Raw genomic sequence first — 16438 nt, forward strand, 5'->3', positions numbered from 1 at the left:
ACTGTGAGTGGACGACCCAATTAAACATTACACTTGTTTACAACAGGGTCCACCATGTTCAATTCATCAAAACATTTAGAGACGTACAAATAAGACACTTCTATATAGTTAAAGAACAGAACAGGAATTCATCATAAAGGAAGCAAAAAGGGAAAAGATACATATACAGTGAGGGGAAAAGGGGGGTGTGAAAATGTGTGAAATAATGTGTTCAAAAGTAGCCCAGACCAAGTAGTAACTGCATACATTAATATACTTTTCAAATGGTCGACATTTCTCGTTTTAAAAAGATCATTTTTTTAGTGGTCTCGTAAAATATTCTAATTCATTGAGATGAATGATGATGATTTTATTTTCATGAGCTGTACTCTGTAGCTCATCAAGATTAAAACAAAAAAATGTTTTAAATACTTCACTTTATGAGTTGAGAATAATGGAATGGAAGTTTCACTTTTTGAATTATATTACAGATGAAAATTAACTTTTACAAAATATTCTAATTCATTGAGATGGAGCTGTAGAAACAGTTTAGAAGTCTTTTTTTTTTAATCGGCTTAGTTATTTAACCCTAATTTAACCGCAGGAACCCCTTTTGGTGTTTTAAATATTATGTTATTATTTAGCTATTGAAAAATAGCAGATCTACAAGCTCATAGCACGCCACCGAGTGGCGCGCTATGAACTTTCAAAAATAGTGAAGAGGATTTAGAATATTTGTTTTTAATTTTGAGGTCTAATTCTGAGGCCTAAATTGGGTTTAAGAGACGGTATACCTTCATGCCGAACGTGAATAATAATAATAATAATAATATAATTATAATTATTATTAATACACATTCATGCCGAACGTGAATAATAATAATAATAATAATATAATAATATTATTATTATTAATATACCTTCATGCCGAACGTGAAGATGGTGATGACGATCTTGAAGACCAGCGCCAGCGCCAGCTGCCAGAGGGCGCTGTAGACCCCGGGGCCCGCGGGCCTGTCGGGGATGTCGTCCACGGGCCGCGACATGTTGGGGTTGTTGACGTAGTCGCACAGCTGCGAGGACTCCAGGGCGCCGCAGTCGTTGAACAGCTCCGAGATCAGCTCCGACGTGCTGCGCCGCGTGTACGGGTTAGGGAACGCCACCAGGGCCGTGATGCAAGTCACCGCCATCACCTCCAGAACCGGGTACCTGGGGGAGGGAACAGGGTTTAGTGTCACCTCCAGAACCACCTCCAGAACCGGGTACCTGGGGGAGGGAACAGGGTTTAGTGTACCTCCAGAACCACCTCCAGAACCAGGTACCTGGTGGAGGGAACAGGGTTTAGTGTCACCTCCAGAACCACCTCCAGAACCGGGTACCTGGTGGTTGCGGACCAAATACATATAACAAAGATTTGAGGCACAGTTTCACGACTTTTCAAAAATAGCTTGTAGATCTGCTATTTTTCAACAGTTAAAGTATAACATAATGCTTGGAACACCAAAAGGGGTTCCTGTTTTGAACAGGTTAACGGTGGTTACCTGCCCAGCTGGGTGGTCTTAGAGGTGGTCTTAGAGGTGGTCTTAGAGGTGGGTTTAGAGGTGGTCTTAGAGGTGGTCTTAGAGGCGGTCTTAGAGGTGGTCTTAGAGGTGGTCTTAGAGGTGGTCTTAGAGGTTCCTACCTGCCCAGCTGGGTGGTCTTAGAGGTGGTCTTAGAGGCGGTCTTAGAGGTTCCTACCTGCCCAGCTGGGTGGTCTTAGAGGTGGTCTTAGAGGTGGTCTTAGAGGTGGGTTTAGAGGTGGTCTTAGAGGTGGTCTTAGAGGCGGTCTTAGAGGTTCCTACCTGCCCAGCTGGGTGGTCTTGCGCCGTCGGCACCAGGCGATGTTGGCGCGGATGAAGAGGGTCCCCCACAGCCCGCCGAACACGCCCAGCAGGATGAACGGAACCAGCTCTGCCATGTACCTGTTTATATTGGACAGAACCATGTAACCATGTAAAGTCAATGTTAATTTAACTCTGAGAGGGTACAAATGGAACCGTTATTATTCTTACCAGGGCGTGTGGTACTCCACGTAGAACAGCACCAGACGGCTGTTCCCGAACGGGTTGATGGAGCGCAGGGTGAACGCCGCCACCAGGGCGGCGAAGAAGGACCGCCACAACGTCTTCAGAGGGAAGTAGTAGCTCACCTGAGGAGGAAAAGACAGGGTTTAATAATGATCTTTATTTAAGGATATTCATCTTCACAGTTTGACTCCATGAAACGCTTTACCCACATTTTAATCAAATATTCTACACTGGCGAGATTGTTTTATTACCTTTGCAGCATACGCAGAAATAATTTGTGGTTTAGATCCGTGAAAATGTGGCCAAAAACTGTTAAGAGGATGGACAACTACTAAGTAAGTAGTCCCACTGTTGATATGCTCTGTGTGGCCCTCAGGTTAATATCGGAGTTTAATTACTTCAGTCTAAATTAGTAGCTTAATGAATAGTATAAAATTGTTATTGACCTTTTTTATGTCCGATGTATGTATATTTAGTTCATAGAGTAACTATACTTGAAGGCATTTGAAATTAAATTAAAATGTAACTTTTCAGGATTCCAAAAATAGCTGATCTACAAGCTTGTAGATCTGCTATTTTTGCTATGAAAGTAATATGCAATGTGGCCCTCCGGAGTGAGTGTGGAACTATAGTGGCCCTCTGGAGTGAGCGTGGAACTATAGTGGCCGTGATGTGACATTTTTCACAATCCTTATTGCTCTCTTTTGTAATATGACCAATGTTTTAAGTTACTTTTATAGGTATTACCCCAGATCTCCACACAATAATTAAGATATGGTAAAACCTGGAATAATACGGAATGTACAATGCCCCTTGATTTAGAATTAGTTTTGATTTCCCCAGTATAGACACTTCTTGCCATCTTAGCTCGTACATATGAAATATGGGGTTTCCAGCTGAATTTGTGGTCTAGTAGTACTCCAAGAAATGTTATTTGATAGACTCTTTCTATATTTACAGTGAGTGTGGAGTGAGTGTGGAACTATAGTGGCCCTCTGGAGTGAGTGTGGAACTATAGTGGCCCTCTGGAGTGAGTGTGGAACTATAGTGGCCCTCTGGAGTGAGTGTGGAACTATAGTGGTCCTCTGGAGTGAGCGTGGAACTATAGTGGCCCTCTGGAGTGAGTGTGGAACTATAGTGGCCCTCTGGAGTGAGTGTGGAACTATAGTGGCCCTCTGGAGTGAGTGTGGAACTATAGTGGCCCTCTGGAGTGAGTGTGGAACTATAGTGGTCCTCTGGAGTGAGTGTGGAACTATAGTGGCCCTCTGGAGTGAGTGTGGAACTATAGTGGTCCTCTGGAGTGAGCGTGGAACTATAGTGGCCCTCTGGAGTGAGTGTGGAACTATAGTGGCCCTCTGGAGTGAGTGTGGAACTATAGTGGTCCTCTGGAGTGAGCGTGGAACTATAGTGGCCCTCTGGAGTGAGTGTGGAACTATAGTGGTCCTCTGGAGTGAGCGTGGAACTATAGTGGCCCTCTGGAGTGAGTGTGGAACTATAGTGGCCCTCTGGAGTGAGTGTGGAACTATAGTGGTCCTCTGGAGTGAGCGTGGAACTATAGTGGCCCTCTGGAGTGAGTGTGGAACTATAGTGGCCCTCTGGAGTGAGTGTGGAACTATAGTGGCCCCCTGGAGTGAGTGTGGAACTATAGTGGCCCTCTGGAGTGAGCGTGGAACTATAGTGGCCCTCTGGAGTGAGTGTGGAACTATAGTGGCCCCCTGGAGTGAGTGTGGAACTATAGTGGCCCTCTGGAGTGAGCGTGGAACTATAGTGGCCCTCTGGAGTGAGTGTGGAACTATAGTGGCCCTCTGGAGTGAGCGTGGAACTATAGTGGTCCTCTGGAGTGAGTGTGGAACTATAGTGGCCCTCTGGAGTGAGCGTGGAACTATAGTGGCCCTCTGGAGTGAGCGTGGAACTATAGTGGCCCTCTGGAGTGAGTGTGGAACTATAGTGGCCCTCTGGAGTGAGTGTGCACGCTATAGTGGCCCTCTGGAGTGAGTGTGGAACTATAGTGGCCCTCTGGAGTCATCCTAGTCCTTTCTCTGGTCATCTCCCGCCTCGATTACTGCAACTCCCTTCTCTTCGGTCTCCCCCACAAACTCCTCCATAAAATCCAACTGGTCCAGAACGCTGCAGCCCGCATCATCACCAAAACCCCTGCCATCTCCCACATCACCCCCGTTCTTCACCAACTCCACTGGCTACCCATCAAATACCGCATAGACTACAAGATCCTCCTCAACACATTCAATGCCATCCATAACCTCTCCCCCCCTTACCTGTCAACACTCCCACCCGGTCACTCAGGTCTGCCTCCTCCACCAACCTCACTGTTCCCCCAGCTCGTTTGTCCACCATGGGGGGTAGAGCTTTCAGCCGCTCTGCCCCTCGCCTCTGGAACAGCCTTCCCCCCGACATCCGAAACATGGACTCACTCCCCACCTTCAAATCCCACCTCAAAACTCACCTTTTCAGACAAGCCTACTCCCACCTTGAGTAGAAGTCTGCTGCAGGCCTTTTGTGTGTTTTTTAAACTTGCTGTATTTTTAAACTTGCTTTATTGTTTTGTATTTTCTGTTTTGTTAGGCGACCTTGAGTGACCTGAAAGGCGCCATATAAATAAAATGTATTATTATTATTATTATTAGTGTGGAACTATAGTGGTCCTCTGGAGTGAGTGTGGAACTATAGTGGCCCTCTGGAGTGAGCGTGGAACTATAGTGGCCCTCTGGAGTGAATGTGGAACTATAGTGACCCTCTGGAGTGAGTGTGGAATTTTGATAATGGGTAGATCGCTCACCGTTTAACTGCTCGAGCGAGGGAACCACGACGCAGTGGAACGAGGATCATCGTAAAGTCGTGTCGCTCGCCACCGCCACACAGAGAGAACGCGAGTGTGTGTGTGTGTGTGATAAAGCTAATCATTGAATGAGTATGTTTCTATACACGCATGTTGAACGATTATATGTCAATAAAGCGTGTGTGTGTGTGTGTGTGTGTGTGTGTGTGTGTGTGATTATACGTCAATAAATCATATTTTTGCATTTTGGACGACGCTGGTGCAGGTGTTGTGTCTGGAGGTAAGATTATTTATTTTACTTGTATTATTTACTTGTATTATTCTAAATACATTAGGCCTGTTGTAATTGGTGAGACTTGTTACATTCAAGTTGGCGTACTGTGTAAATGTATTTTTTTTGCACATCATATAAATAAATATATCTATTTATTTGATGTTTCTAGGTGCTGAGATCAGCCAGCCTCAACCCTCACCCCCCAGATCCAGTCCAGCAAGGCCTGGAAAAGCCAAAGGCAAGGGTAAGAGAAAATACATTTGTTTTGCTGTATTTCTAAAGCTTTTACACATCACATGTGACTTCATTCATCAGAATTGCCAGCATAAGAGCATCATTGCCATCTAGTGGTTGTTCATGGGACTACATGTTCGTTATGTTTGCCTAAATGTTTTCTGTGTGGATACATCAGCACATTATTTATTTTACTTATTTATTCAAAATACATGTAGGCATGTGTAGACCGCTTATCTGTACTCGGGGGCAACAGCTCCACCAGATGTCACAACAGTATTGCATTTTATCTAAGTACATGTAGGCCTATTGTAAATGCATATATTGTATTTCTATGAAATAGAAATAGAAATTGTATGTCTGTTCCTGGTGAAAGTAGAGCGTTATATATGGTATGTCTCTGTCACTATAATAGAGAATATGTTATGGGCATAATAGAAGTGTGCTGTGTACAAACAAATGAAGATAACTACCAAAGCATTTTCCTAGAGGCCTGTTTAGGGTGAAACGAGCTGTATAAAAGATGATAGAGATTCTATCTCTTTTCCTGGTAAAAGTAGATGATTATAGCTTTCATTTGATATATGGTATGTCTCTGTCACTATGATAGAAAATACGTTATGGGCAAAATAGAAGTGTTCTTCAAAAAAAAGAAAATGACTCCAAAATAATTTTTACAGAGGCATGTTTGGGGTGAAACTGAGCAAGGTATAAAACTGCCTCTATCTACAGAATGCAACATGCTAGAAACATAAATTTTTTTATGGATAAAGAGGAAATGCTCCTCGTTCAATTGGTATATTCCGTGAGATGTTCACATCATTAGAAGAATATGATATGGGTATATAAATGTGACTGGTCAAAAACGAGAGTCTGAACAGTGGTAGACTGAAAAGTGATAGACTCATTCAAATGGCCACATCTTGAAAACTAAAGATGATAGAGATTCTATCTCTGTTCCTGGTGAAAGTAGAGCGTTACAGCTTTCATTTGATATATGGTATGTCTCTGTCACTATGATAGAAAATACGTTATGGGCAAAATAGAAGTGTTCTTCAAAAAAAAAGAAAATGACTCCAAAATAATTTTTACAGAGGCATGTTTGGGGTGAAACTGAGCAAGGTATAAAACTGCCTCTATCTACAGAATGCAACATGCTAGAAACATAATTTTTTTTTTCTGGATAAAGAGGAAATGCTCCTCGTTCCATTGGTATATTCCGTGAGATGTTCACATCATTAGAAAAATATGATATGGGTATATAAATGTGACTGGTCAAAAACGAGAGTCTGAACAGTGGTAGACTGAAAAGTGATAGACTCATTCAAATGGCCACATCTTGAAAACTAAAGATGATAGAGATTCTATCTCTGTTCCTGGTGAAAGTAGAGCGTTACAGCTTTCATTTGATATATGGTATGTCTCTGTCACTATGATAGAAAATACGTTATGGGCAAAATAGAAGTGTTCTTCAAAAAAAAGAAAATTACTCCAAAATCATTTTTACAGAGGCATGTTTGGGGTGAAACTGAGCAAGGTATAAAACTGCCTCTATCTACAGAATGCAACATGCTAGAAACATAATTTTTTTTTCTGGATAAAGAGGAAATGCTCCTCGTTCCATTGGTATATTCCGTGAGATGTTCACATCATTTGAAAAATATGATATGGGTATATAAATGTGACTGGTCAAAAACGAGAGTCTGAACAGTGGTAGACTGAAAAGTGATAGACTCATTCAAATGGCCACATCTTGAAAACTAAAGATGATAGAGATTCTATCTCTGTTCCTGGTGAAAGTAGAGCGTTACAGCTTTCATTTGATATATGGTATGTCTCTGTCACTATGATAGAAAATACGTTATGGGCAAAATAGAAGTGTTCTTCAAAAAAAAGAAAATGACTCCAAAATCATTTTTACAGAGGCATGTTTGGGGTGAAACTGAGCAAGGTATAAAACTGCCTCTATCTACAGAATGCAACATGCTAGAAACATAATTTTTTTTTCTGGATAAAGAGGAAATGCTCCTCGTTCAATTGGTATATTCCGTGAGATGTTCACATCATTAGAAAAATATGATATGGGTATATAAATGTGACTGGTCAAAAACGAGAGTCTGAACAGTGGTAGACTGAAAAGTGATAGACTCATTCAAATGGCCACATCTTGAAAACTAAAGATGATAGAGATTCTATCTCTGTTCCTGGTGAAAGTAGAGCGTTACAGCTTTCATTTGATATATGGTATGTCTCTGTCACTATGATAGAAAATACGTTATGGGCAAAATAGAAGTGTTCTTCAAAAAAAAGAAAATGACTCCAAAATCATTTTTACAGAGGCATGTTTGGGGTGAAACTGAGCAAGGTATAAAACTGCCTCTATCTACAGAATGCAACATGCTAGAAACATAATTTTTTTTTCTGGATAAAGAGGAAATGCTCCTCGTTCAATTGGTATATTCCGTGAGATGTTCACATCATTAGAAAAATATGATATGGGTATATAAATGTGACTGGTCAAAAACGAGAGTCTGAACAGTGGTAGACTGAAAAGTGATAGACTCATTCAAATGGCCACATCTTGAAAACTAAAGATGATAGAGATTCTATCTCTGTTCCTGGTGAAAGTAGAGCGTTACAGCTTTCATTTGATATATGGTATGTCTCTGTCACTATGATAGAAAATACGTTATGGGCAAAATAGAAGTGTTCTTAAAAAAAAAGAAAATGACTCCAAAATAATTTTTACAGAGGCATGTTTGGGGTGAAACTGAGCAAGGTATAAAACTGCCTCTATCTACAGAATGCAACATGCTAGAAACATAATTTTTTTTTCTGGATAAAGAGGAAATGCTCCTCGTTCCATTGGTATATTCCGTGAGATGTTCACATCATTAGAAAAATATGATATGGGTATATAAATGTGACTGGTCAAAAACGAGAGTCTGAACAGTGGTAGACTGAAAAGTGATAGACTCATTCAAATGGCCACATCTTGAAAACTAAAGATGATAGAGATTCTATCTCTGTTCCTGGTGAAAGTAGAGCGTTACAGCTTTCATTTGATATATGGTATGTCTCTGTCACTATGATAGAAAATACGTTATGGGCAAAATAGAAGTGTTCTTCAAAAAAAAGAAAATTACTCCAAAATCATTTTTACAGAGGCATGTTTGGGGTGAAACTGAGCAAGGTATAAAACTGCCTCTATCTACAGAATGCAACATGCTAGAAACATAATTTCTTTTTCTGGATAAAGAGGAAATGCTCCTCGTTCCATTGGTATATTCCGTGAGATGTTCACATCATTTGAAAAATATGATATGGGTATATAAATGTGACTGGTCAAAAACGAGAGTCTGAACAGTGGTAGACTGAAAAGTGATAGACTCATTCAAATGGCCACATCTTGAAAACTAAAGATGATAGAGATTCTATCTCTGTTCCTGGTGAAAGTAGAGCGTTACAGCTTTCATTTGATATATGGTATGTCTCTGTCACTATGATAGAAAATACGTTATGGGCAAAATAGAAGTGTTCTTCAAAAAAAAGAAAATGACTCCAAAATCATTTTTACAGAGGCATGTTTGGGGTGAAACTGAGCAAGGTATAAAACTGCCTCTATCTACAGAATGCAACATGCTAGAAACATAATTTTTTTTTCTGGATAAAGAGGAAATGCTCCTCGTTCAATTGGTATATTCCGTGAGATGTTCACATCATTAGAAAAATATGATATGGGTATATAAATGTGACTGGTCAAAAACGAGAGTCTGAACAGTGGTAGACTGAAAAGTGATAGACTCATTCAAATGGCCACATCTTGAAAACTAAAGATGATAGAGATTCTATCTCTGTTCCTGGTGAAAGTAGAGCGTTACAGCTTTCATTTGATATATGGTATGTCTCTGTCACTATGATAGAAAATACGTTATGGGCAAAATAGAAGTGTTCTTCAAAAAAAAGAAAATGACTCCAAAATCATTTTTACAGAGGCATGTTTGGGGTGAAACTGAGCAAGGTATAAAACTGCCTCTATCTACAGAATGCAACATGCTAGAAACATAATTTTTTTTTCTGGATAAAGAGGAAATGCTCCTCGTTCAATTGGTATATTCCGTGAGATGTTCACATCATTAGAAAAATATGATATGGGTATATAAATGTGACTGGTCAAAAACGAGAGTCTGAACAGTGGTAGACTGAAAAGTGATAGACTCATTCAAATGGCCACATCTTGAAAACTAAAGATGATAGAGATTCTATCTCTGTTCCTGGTGAAAGTAGAGCGTTACAGCTTTCATTTGATATATGGTATGTCTCTGTCACTATGATAGAAAATACGTTATGGGCAAAATAGAAGTGTTCTTCAAAAAAAAAGAAAATGACTCCAAAATCATTTTTACAGAGGCATGTTTGGGGTGAAACTGAGCAAGGTATAAAACTGCCTCTATCTACAGAATGCAACATGCTAGAAACATAATTTTTTTTTCTGGATAAAGAGGAAATGCTCCTCGTTCAATTGGTATATTCCGTGAGATGTTCACATCATTAGAAAAATATGATATGGGTATATAAATGTGACTGGTCAAAAACGAGAGTCTGAACAGTGGTAGACTGAAAAGTGATAGACTCATTCAAATGGCCACATCTTGAAAACTAAAGATGATAGAGATTCTATCTCTGTTCCTGGTGAAAGTAGAGCGTTACAGCTTTCATTTGATATATGGTATGTCTCTGTCACTATGATAGAAAATACGTTATGGGCAAAATAGAAGTGTTCTTCAAAAAAAAGAAAATGACTCCAAAATCATTTTTACAGAGGCATGTTTGGGGTGAAACTGAGCAAGGTATAAAACTGCCTCTATCTACAGAATGCAACATGCTAGAAACATAATTTTTTTTTCTGGATAAAGAGGAAATGCTCCTCGTTCCATTGGTATATTCCGTGAGATGTTCACATCATTAGAAAAATATGATATGGGTATATAAATGTGACTGGTCAAAAACGAGAGTCTGAACAGTGGTAGACTGAAAAGTGATAGACTCATTCAAATGGCCACATCTTGAAAACTAAAGATGATAGAGATTCTATCTCTGTTCCTGGTGAAAGTAGAGCGTTACAGCTTTCATTTGATATATGGTATGTCTCTGTCACTATGATAGAAAATACGTTATGGGCAAAATAGAAGTGTTCTTCAAAAAAAAGAAAATGACTCCAAAATCATTTTTACAGAGGCATGTTTGGGGTGAAACTGAGCAAGGTATAAAACTGCCTCTATCTACAGAATGCAACATGCTAGAAACATAAATTTTTTTTCTGGATAAAGAGGAAATGCTCCTCGTTCAATTGGTATATTCCGTGAGATGTTCACATCATTAGAAAAATATGATATGGGTATATAAATGTGACTGGTCAAAAACGAGAGTCTGAACAGTGGTAGACTGAAAAGTGATAGACTCATTCAAATGGCCACATCTTGAAAACTAAAGATGATAGAGATTCTATCTCTGTTCCTGGTGAAAGTAGAGCGTTACAGCTTTCATTTGATATATGGTATGTCTCTGTCACTATGATAGAAAATACGTTATGGGCAAAATAGAAGTGTTCTTCAAAAAAAAGAAAATGACTCCAAAATCATTTTTACAGAGGCATGTTTGGGGTGAAACTGAGCAAGGTATAAAACTGCCTCTATCTACAGAATGCAACATGCTAGAAACATAATTTATTTTTCTGGATAAAGAGGAAATGCTCCTCGTTCAATTGGTATATTCCGTGAGATGTTCACATCATTAGAAAAATATGATATGGGTATATAAATGTGACTGGTCAAAAACGAGAGTCTGAACAGTGGTAGACTGAAAAGTGATAGACTCATTCAAATGGCCACATCTTGAAAACTAAAGATGATAGAGATTCTATCTCTGTTCCTGGTGAAAGTAGAGCGTTACAGCTTTCATTTGATATATGGTATGTCTCTGTCACTATGATAGAAAATACGTTATGGGCAAAATAGAAGTGTTCTTCAAAAAAAAGAAAATGACTCCAAAATCATTTTTACAGAGGCATGTTTGGGGTGAAACTGAGCAAGGTATAAAACTGCCTCTATCTACAGAATGCAACATGCTAGAAACATAATTTTTTTTTCTGGATAAAGAGGAAATGCTCCTCGTTCAATTGGTATATTCCGTGAGATGTTCACATCATTAGAAAAATATGATATGGGTATATAAATGTGACTGGTCAAAAACGAGAGTCTGAACAGTGGTAGACTGAAAAGTGATAGACTCATTCAAATGGCCACATCTTGAAAACTAAAGATGATAGAGATTCTATCTCTGTTCCTGGTGAAAGTAGAGCGTTACAGCTTTCATTTGATATATGGTATGTCTCTGTCACTATGATAGAAAATACGTTATGGGCAAAATAGAAGTGTTCTTCAAAAAAAAGAAAATGACTCCAAAATCATTTTTACAGAGGCATGTTTGGGGTGAAACTGAGCAAGGTATAAAACTGCCTCTATCTACAGAATGCAACATGCTAGAAACATAATTTTTTTTTCTGGATAAAGAGGAAATGCTCCTCGTTCCATTGGTATATTCCGTGAGATGTTCACATCATTTGAAAAATATGATATGGGTATATAAATGTGACTGGTCAAAAACGAGAGTCTGAACAGTGGTAGACTGAAAAGTGATAGACTCATTCAAATGGCCACATCTTGAAAACTAAAGATGATAGAGATTCTATCTCTGTTCCTGGTGAAAGTAGAGCGTTACAGCTTTCATTTGATATATGGTATGTCTCTGTCACTATGATAGAAAATACGTTATGGGCAAAATAGAAGTGTTCTTCAAAAAAAAGAAAATGACTCCAAAATCATTTTTACAGAGGCATGTTTGGGGTGAAACTGAGCAAGGTATAAAACTGCCTCTATCTACAGAATGCAACATGCTAGAAACATAAATTTTTTTTCTGGATAAAGAGGAAATGCTCCTCGTTCAATTGGTATATTCCGTGAGATGTTCACATCATTAGAAAAATATGATATGGGTATATAAATGTGACTGGTCAAAAACGAGAGTCTGAACAGTGGTAGACTGAAAAGTGATAGACTCATTCAAATGGCCACATCTTGAAAACTAAAGATGATAGAGATTCTATCTCTGTTCCTGGTGAAAGTAGAGCGTTACAGCTTTCATTTGATATATGGTATGTCTCTGTCACTATGATAGAAAATACGTTATGGGCAAAATAGAAGTGTTCTTCAAAAAAAAGAAAATGACTCCAAAATCATTTTTACAGAGGCATGTTTGGGGTGAAACTGAGCAAGGTATAAAACTGCCTCTATCTACAGAATGCAACATGCTAGAAACATAATTTATTTTTCTGGATAAAGAGGAAATGCTCCTCGTTCAATTGGTATATTCCGTGAGATGTTCACATCATTAGAAAAATATGATATGGGTATATAAATGTGACTGGTCAAAAACGAGAGTCTGAACAGTGGTAGACTGAAAAGTGATAGACTCATTCAAATGGCCACATCTTGAAAACTAAAGATGATAGAGATTCTATCTCTGTTCCTGGTGAAAGTAGAGCGTTACAGCTTTCATTTGATATATGGTATGTCTCTGTCACTATGATAGAAAATACGTTATGGGCAAAATAGAAGTGTTCTTCAAAAAAAAGAAAATGACTCCAAAATCATTTTTACAGAGGCATGTTTGGGGTGAAACTGAGCAAGGTATAAAACTGCCTCTATCTACAGAATGCAACATGCTAGAAACATAATTTTTTTTTCTGGATAAAGAGGAAATGCTCCTCGTTCAATTGGTATATTCCGTGAGATGTTCACATCATTAGAAAAATATGATATGGGTATATAAATGTGACTGGTCAAAAACGAGAGTCTGAACAGTGGTAGACTGAAAAGTGATAGACTCATTCAAATGGCCACATCTTGAAAACTAAAGATGATAGAGATTCTATCTCTGTTCCTGGTGAAAGTAGAGCGTTACAGCTTTCATTTGATATATGGTATGTCTCTGTCACTATGATAGAAAATACGTTATGGGCAAAATAGAAGTGTTCTTCAAAAAAAAGAAAATGACTCCAAAATCATTTTTACAGAGGCATGTTTGGGGTGAAACTGAGCAAGGTATAAAACTGCCTCTATCTACAGAATGCAACATGCTAGAAACATAATTTTTTTTTCTGGATAAAGAGGAAATGCTCCTCGTTCAATTGGTATATTCCGTGAGATGTTCACATCATTAGAAAAATATGATATGGGTATATAAATGTGACTGGTCAAAAACGAGAGTCTGAACAGTGGTAGACTGAAAAGTGATAGACTCATTCAAATGGCCACATCTTGAAAACTAAAGATGATAGAGATTCTATCTCTTTTCCTGGTAAAAGTAGATGATTATAGCTTTCATTTGATATATGGTATGTCTCTGTCACTATGATAGAAAATACGTTATGGGCAAAATAGAAGTGTTCTTCAAAAAAAAGAAAATGACTCCAAAATCATTTTTACAGAGGCATGTTTGGGGTGAAACTGAGCAAGGTATAAAACTGCCTCTATCTACAGAATGCAACATGCTAGAAACATAATTTTTTTTTCTGGATAAAGAGGAAATGCTCCTCGTTCAATTGGTATATTCCGTGAGATGTTCACATCATTAGAAGAATATGATATGGGTATATAAATGTGACTGGTCAAAAACGAGAGTCTGAACAGTGGTAGACTGAAAAGTGATAGACTCATTCAAATGGCCACATCTTGAAAACTAAAGATGATAGAGATTCTATCTCTGTTCCTGGTGAAAGTAGAGCGTTACAGCTTTCATTTGATATATGGTATGTCTCTGTCACTATAATATAGAATATGTTATGGGCATAATAGAAGTGTGCTGCAAACAAATTAAACGAAATACCAAAGCATTTTCAGAGAGGCCTGTTTAGGGTGAAACCGAGCTGTATAAAACTGCCTGTATCTAAAGAACGCAACATGCTACAAACATAAAGAAAAAATCTGAGTAAAGAGGAAAGATTCCTCTTTCATTTGAGATGATATTGTCACATTATGAAATAATATGCAATGGGTCTTCAAAGTTCAATTTCCGGCAAATGAGAAGAATGACTGGGATAATTTAGGGCAGTCAAACTGTTTTAATTTGAACCCACCTCTTCCAGACTGAAGAGAACTCCTCCAATAGGAGCTCCGAACGCCACCGACACCCCAGCGGCCGCTGCTGCTGATAGGACCTGTTCAGAGACGCATACAGCGGTTTAACGTTTTGGCTGCTTCTGATTGGACCTGGTCAGAGAAACATGCACCCTTAATGATTGGACCTGGTCAGAGACACATACACCCTTAATGATTGGACCTGGTCAGAGAAACATGCACCCTTAATGATTGGACCTGGTCAGAGAAACATACACCCTTAATGATTGGACCTGGTCAGAGAAACATGCACCCTTAATGATTGGACCTGGTCAGAGAAACATGCACCCTTAATGATTGGACCTGGTCAGAGACACATACACCCTTAATGATTGGACCTGGTCAGAGAAACATGCACCCTTAATGATTGGACCTGGTCAGAGACACATACACCCTTAATGATTGGACCTGGTCAGAGACACATACACCCTTAATGATTGGACCTGGTCAGAGACACATACACCGTTCATGTTTGGTTACAACACTCGCCCGAACACTTTTATTAATAATGTGCATTCCTCCATCTTCCATCACACCTATTTTACACATTTGCATAAAACGCAGTCAACGTACGTTGACTACTGTTCTTCACTGAGGAAAGCTGAATCAAAACTGAGCTTTTTTTTAAAGATTTGTTTACAAAAATGTTTAGATTTTCATTATCGTGAGAACGATGGCTTCTATTTTCGCATTGCAACTTTCCAGGACTAGAAGGCCTGCAGTTTTTATTAGCTTGTATTCCCCATCATTAATGTAAGTCGCTCTGGATTAAGAGTCTCTGCTAAATGCCTAAATTGTAAATTGTATGATGACTAAAACTGAGGCTAAATATATTGACAATTTTGTCAACAAATACAAACAAGGCTAACGCCAGGGCTCCACCAGGCGCGTTGCATTTCCGTCGCGTCCTGGTCTTGATCTGTGTGGCAGAACATAGAAGAATAATACGTCTCGGTTAATGACAGTCAGGTTCAACTGGCTGACTGGCTGACTGACAGTGGGCAGTTCAGAAACCAGTCTGTGTCTCATAGGAGGGCTGTGGGCAGGTCAGAAACCAGTCTGTGTCTCATAGGAGGGCTGTGGGCAGGTCAGAAACCAGTGTGTGTCTCATAGGAGGGTTGTGGGCAGTTCAGAAACCAGTCTGTGTCTCATAGGAGGGCTGTGGGCGGTTCAGAAACCAGTCTGTGTCTCATAGGAGGGCTGTGGGCAGGTCAGAAACCAGTCTGTGTCTCATAGGAGGGCTGTGGGCAGGTCAGAAACCAGTCTGTGTCTCATAGGAGGGCTGTGGGCAGGACAGAAACCAGTCTGTGTCTCATAGGAGGGCTGTGGGCAGGTCAGAAACCAGTCTGTGTCTCATAGGAGGGCTGTGGGCAGGTCAGAAACCAGTCTGTGTCTCATAGGAGGGCTGTGGGCGGTTCAGAAACCAGTCTGTGTCTCATAGGAGGGCTGTGGGCAGGTCAGAAACCAGTCTGTGTCTCATAGGAGGGCTGTGGGCAGGTCAGAAACCAGTCTGTGTCTCATAGGAGGGCTGTGGGCAGGTCAGAAACCAGTCTGTGTCTCATAGGAGGGCTGTGGGCAGGACAGAAACCAGTCTGTGTCTCATAGGAGGGCTGTGGGCAGGTCAGAAACCAGTCTGTGTCTCATAGGAGGGCTGTGGGCAGGACAGAAACCAGTCTGTGTCTCATAGGAGGGCTGTGGGCAGGTCAGAAACCAGTCTGTGTCTCATAGGAGGGCTGTGGGCAGTTCAGAAACCAGTCTGTGTCTCATAGGAGGGCTGTGGGCAGGACAGAAACCAGTCTGTGTCTCATAAGAGGGCTGTGGGCAGGTCAGAAACCAGTCTGTGTCTCATAGG

The 16438-nt window shown here is 39.9% G+C and overlaps 2 protein-coding genes across 2 annotated transcripts in view; both read right to left on the reverse strand.

Moving 5' to 3' along the window:
- The window catches only part of LOC310865923 (post-GPI attachment to proteins factor 2-like), a gene marked incomplete at its 3' end in the record, with an annotated part of 295033 nt that overhangs the window by 221090 nt on the left and 57505 nt on the right, over positions 1 to 16438 (reverse strand).
- Positions 1 to 16438, reverse strand: part of LOC310865208 (H(+)/Cl(-) exchange transporter 4-like) — a gene marked incomplete at both ends in the record, with an annotated part of 34957 nt that overhangs the window by 17708 nt on the left and 811 nt on the right. The window contains 5 exons of the mRNA XM_083774232.1: positions 900 to 1188; positions 1821 to 1940; positions 2031 to 2167; positions 14547 to 14627; positions 15447 to 15505. Of these exons, the coding sequence (XP_083630358.1) occupies positions 900 to 1188; positions 1821 to 1940; positions 2031 to 2167; positions 14547 to 14627; positions 15447 to 15505 (686 nt within the window). The remainder of the gene's footprint in view (positions 1 to 899; positions 1189 to 1820; positions 1941 to 2030; positions 2168 to 14546; positions 14628 to 15446; positions 15506 to 16438) is intronic.

This window comes from Protomyctophum parallelum (genome assembly GCF_964188405.1).
Source record: "Protomyctophum parallelum genome assembly, chromosome: 10".
In the NCBI taxonomy this organism is placed as follows: domain Eukaryota; kingdom Metazoa; phylum Chordata; class Actinopteri; order Myctophiformes; family Myctophidae; genus Protomyctophum; species Protomyctophum parallelum.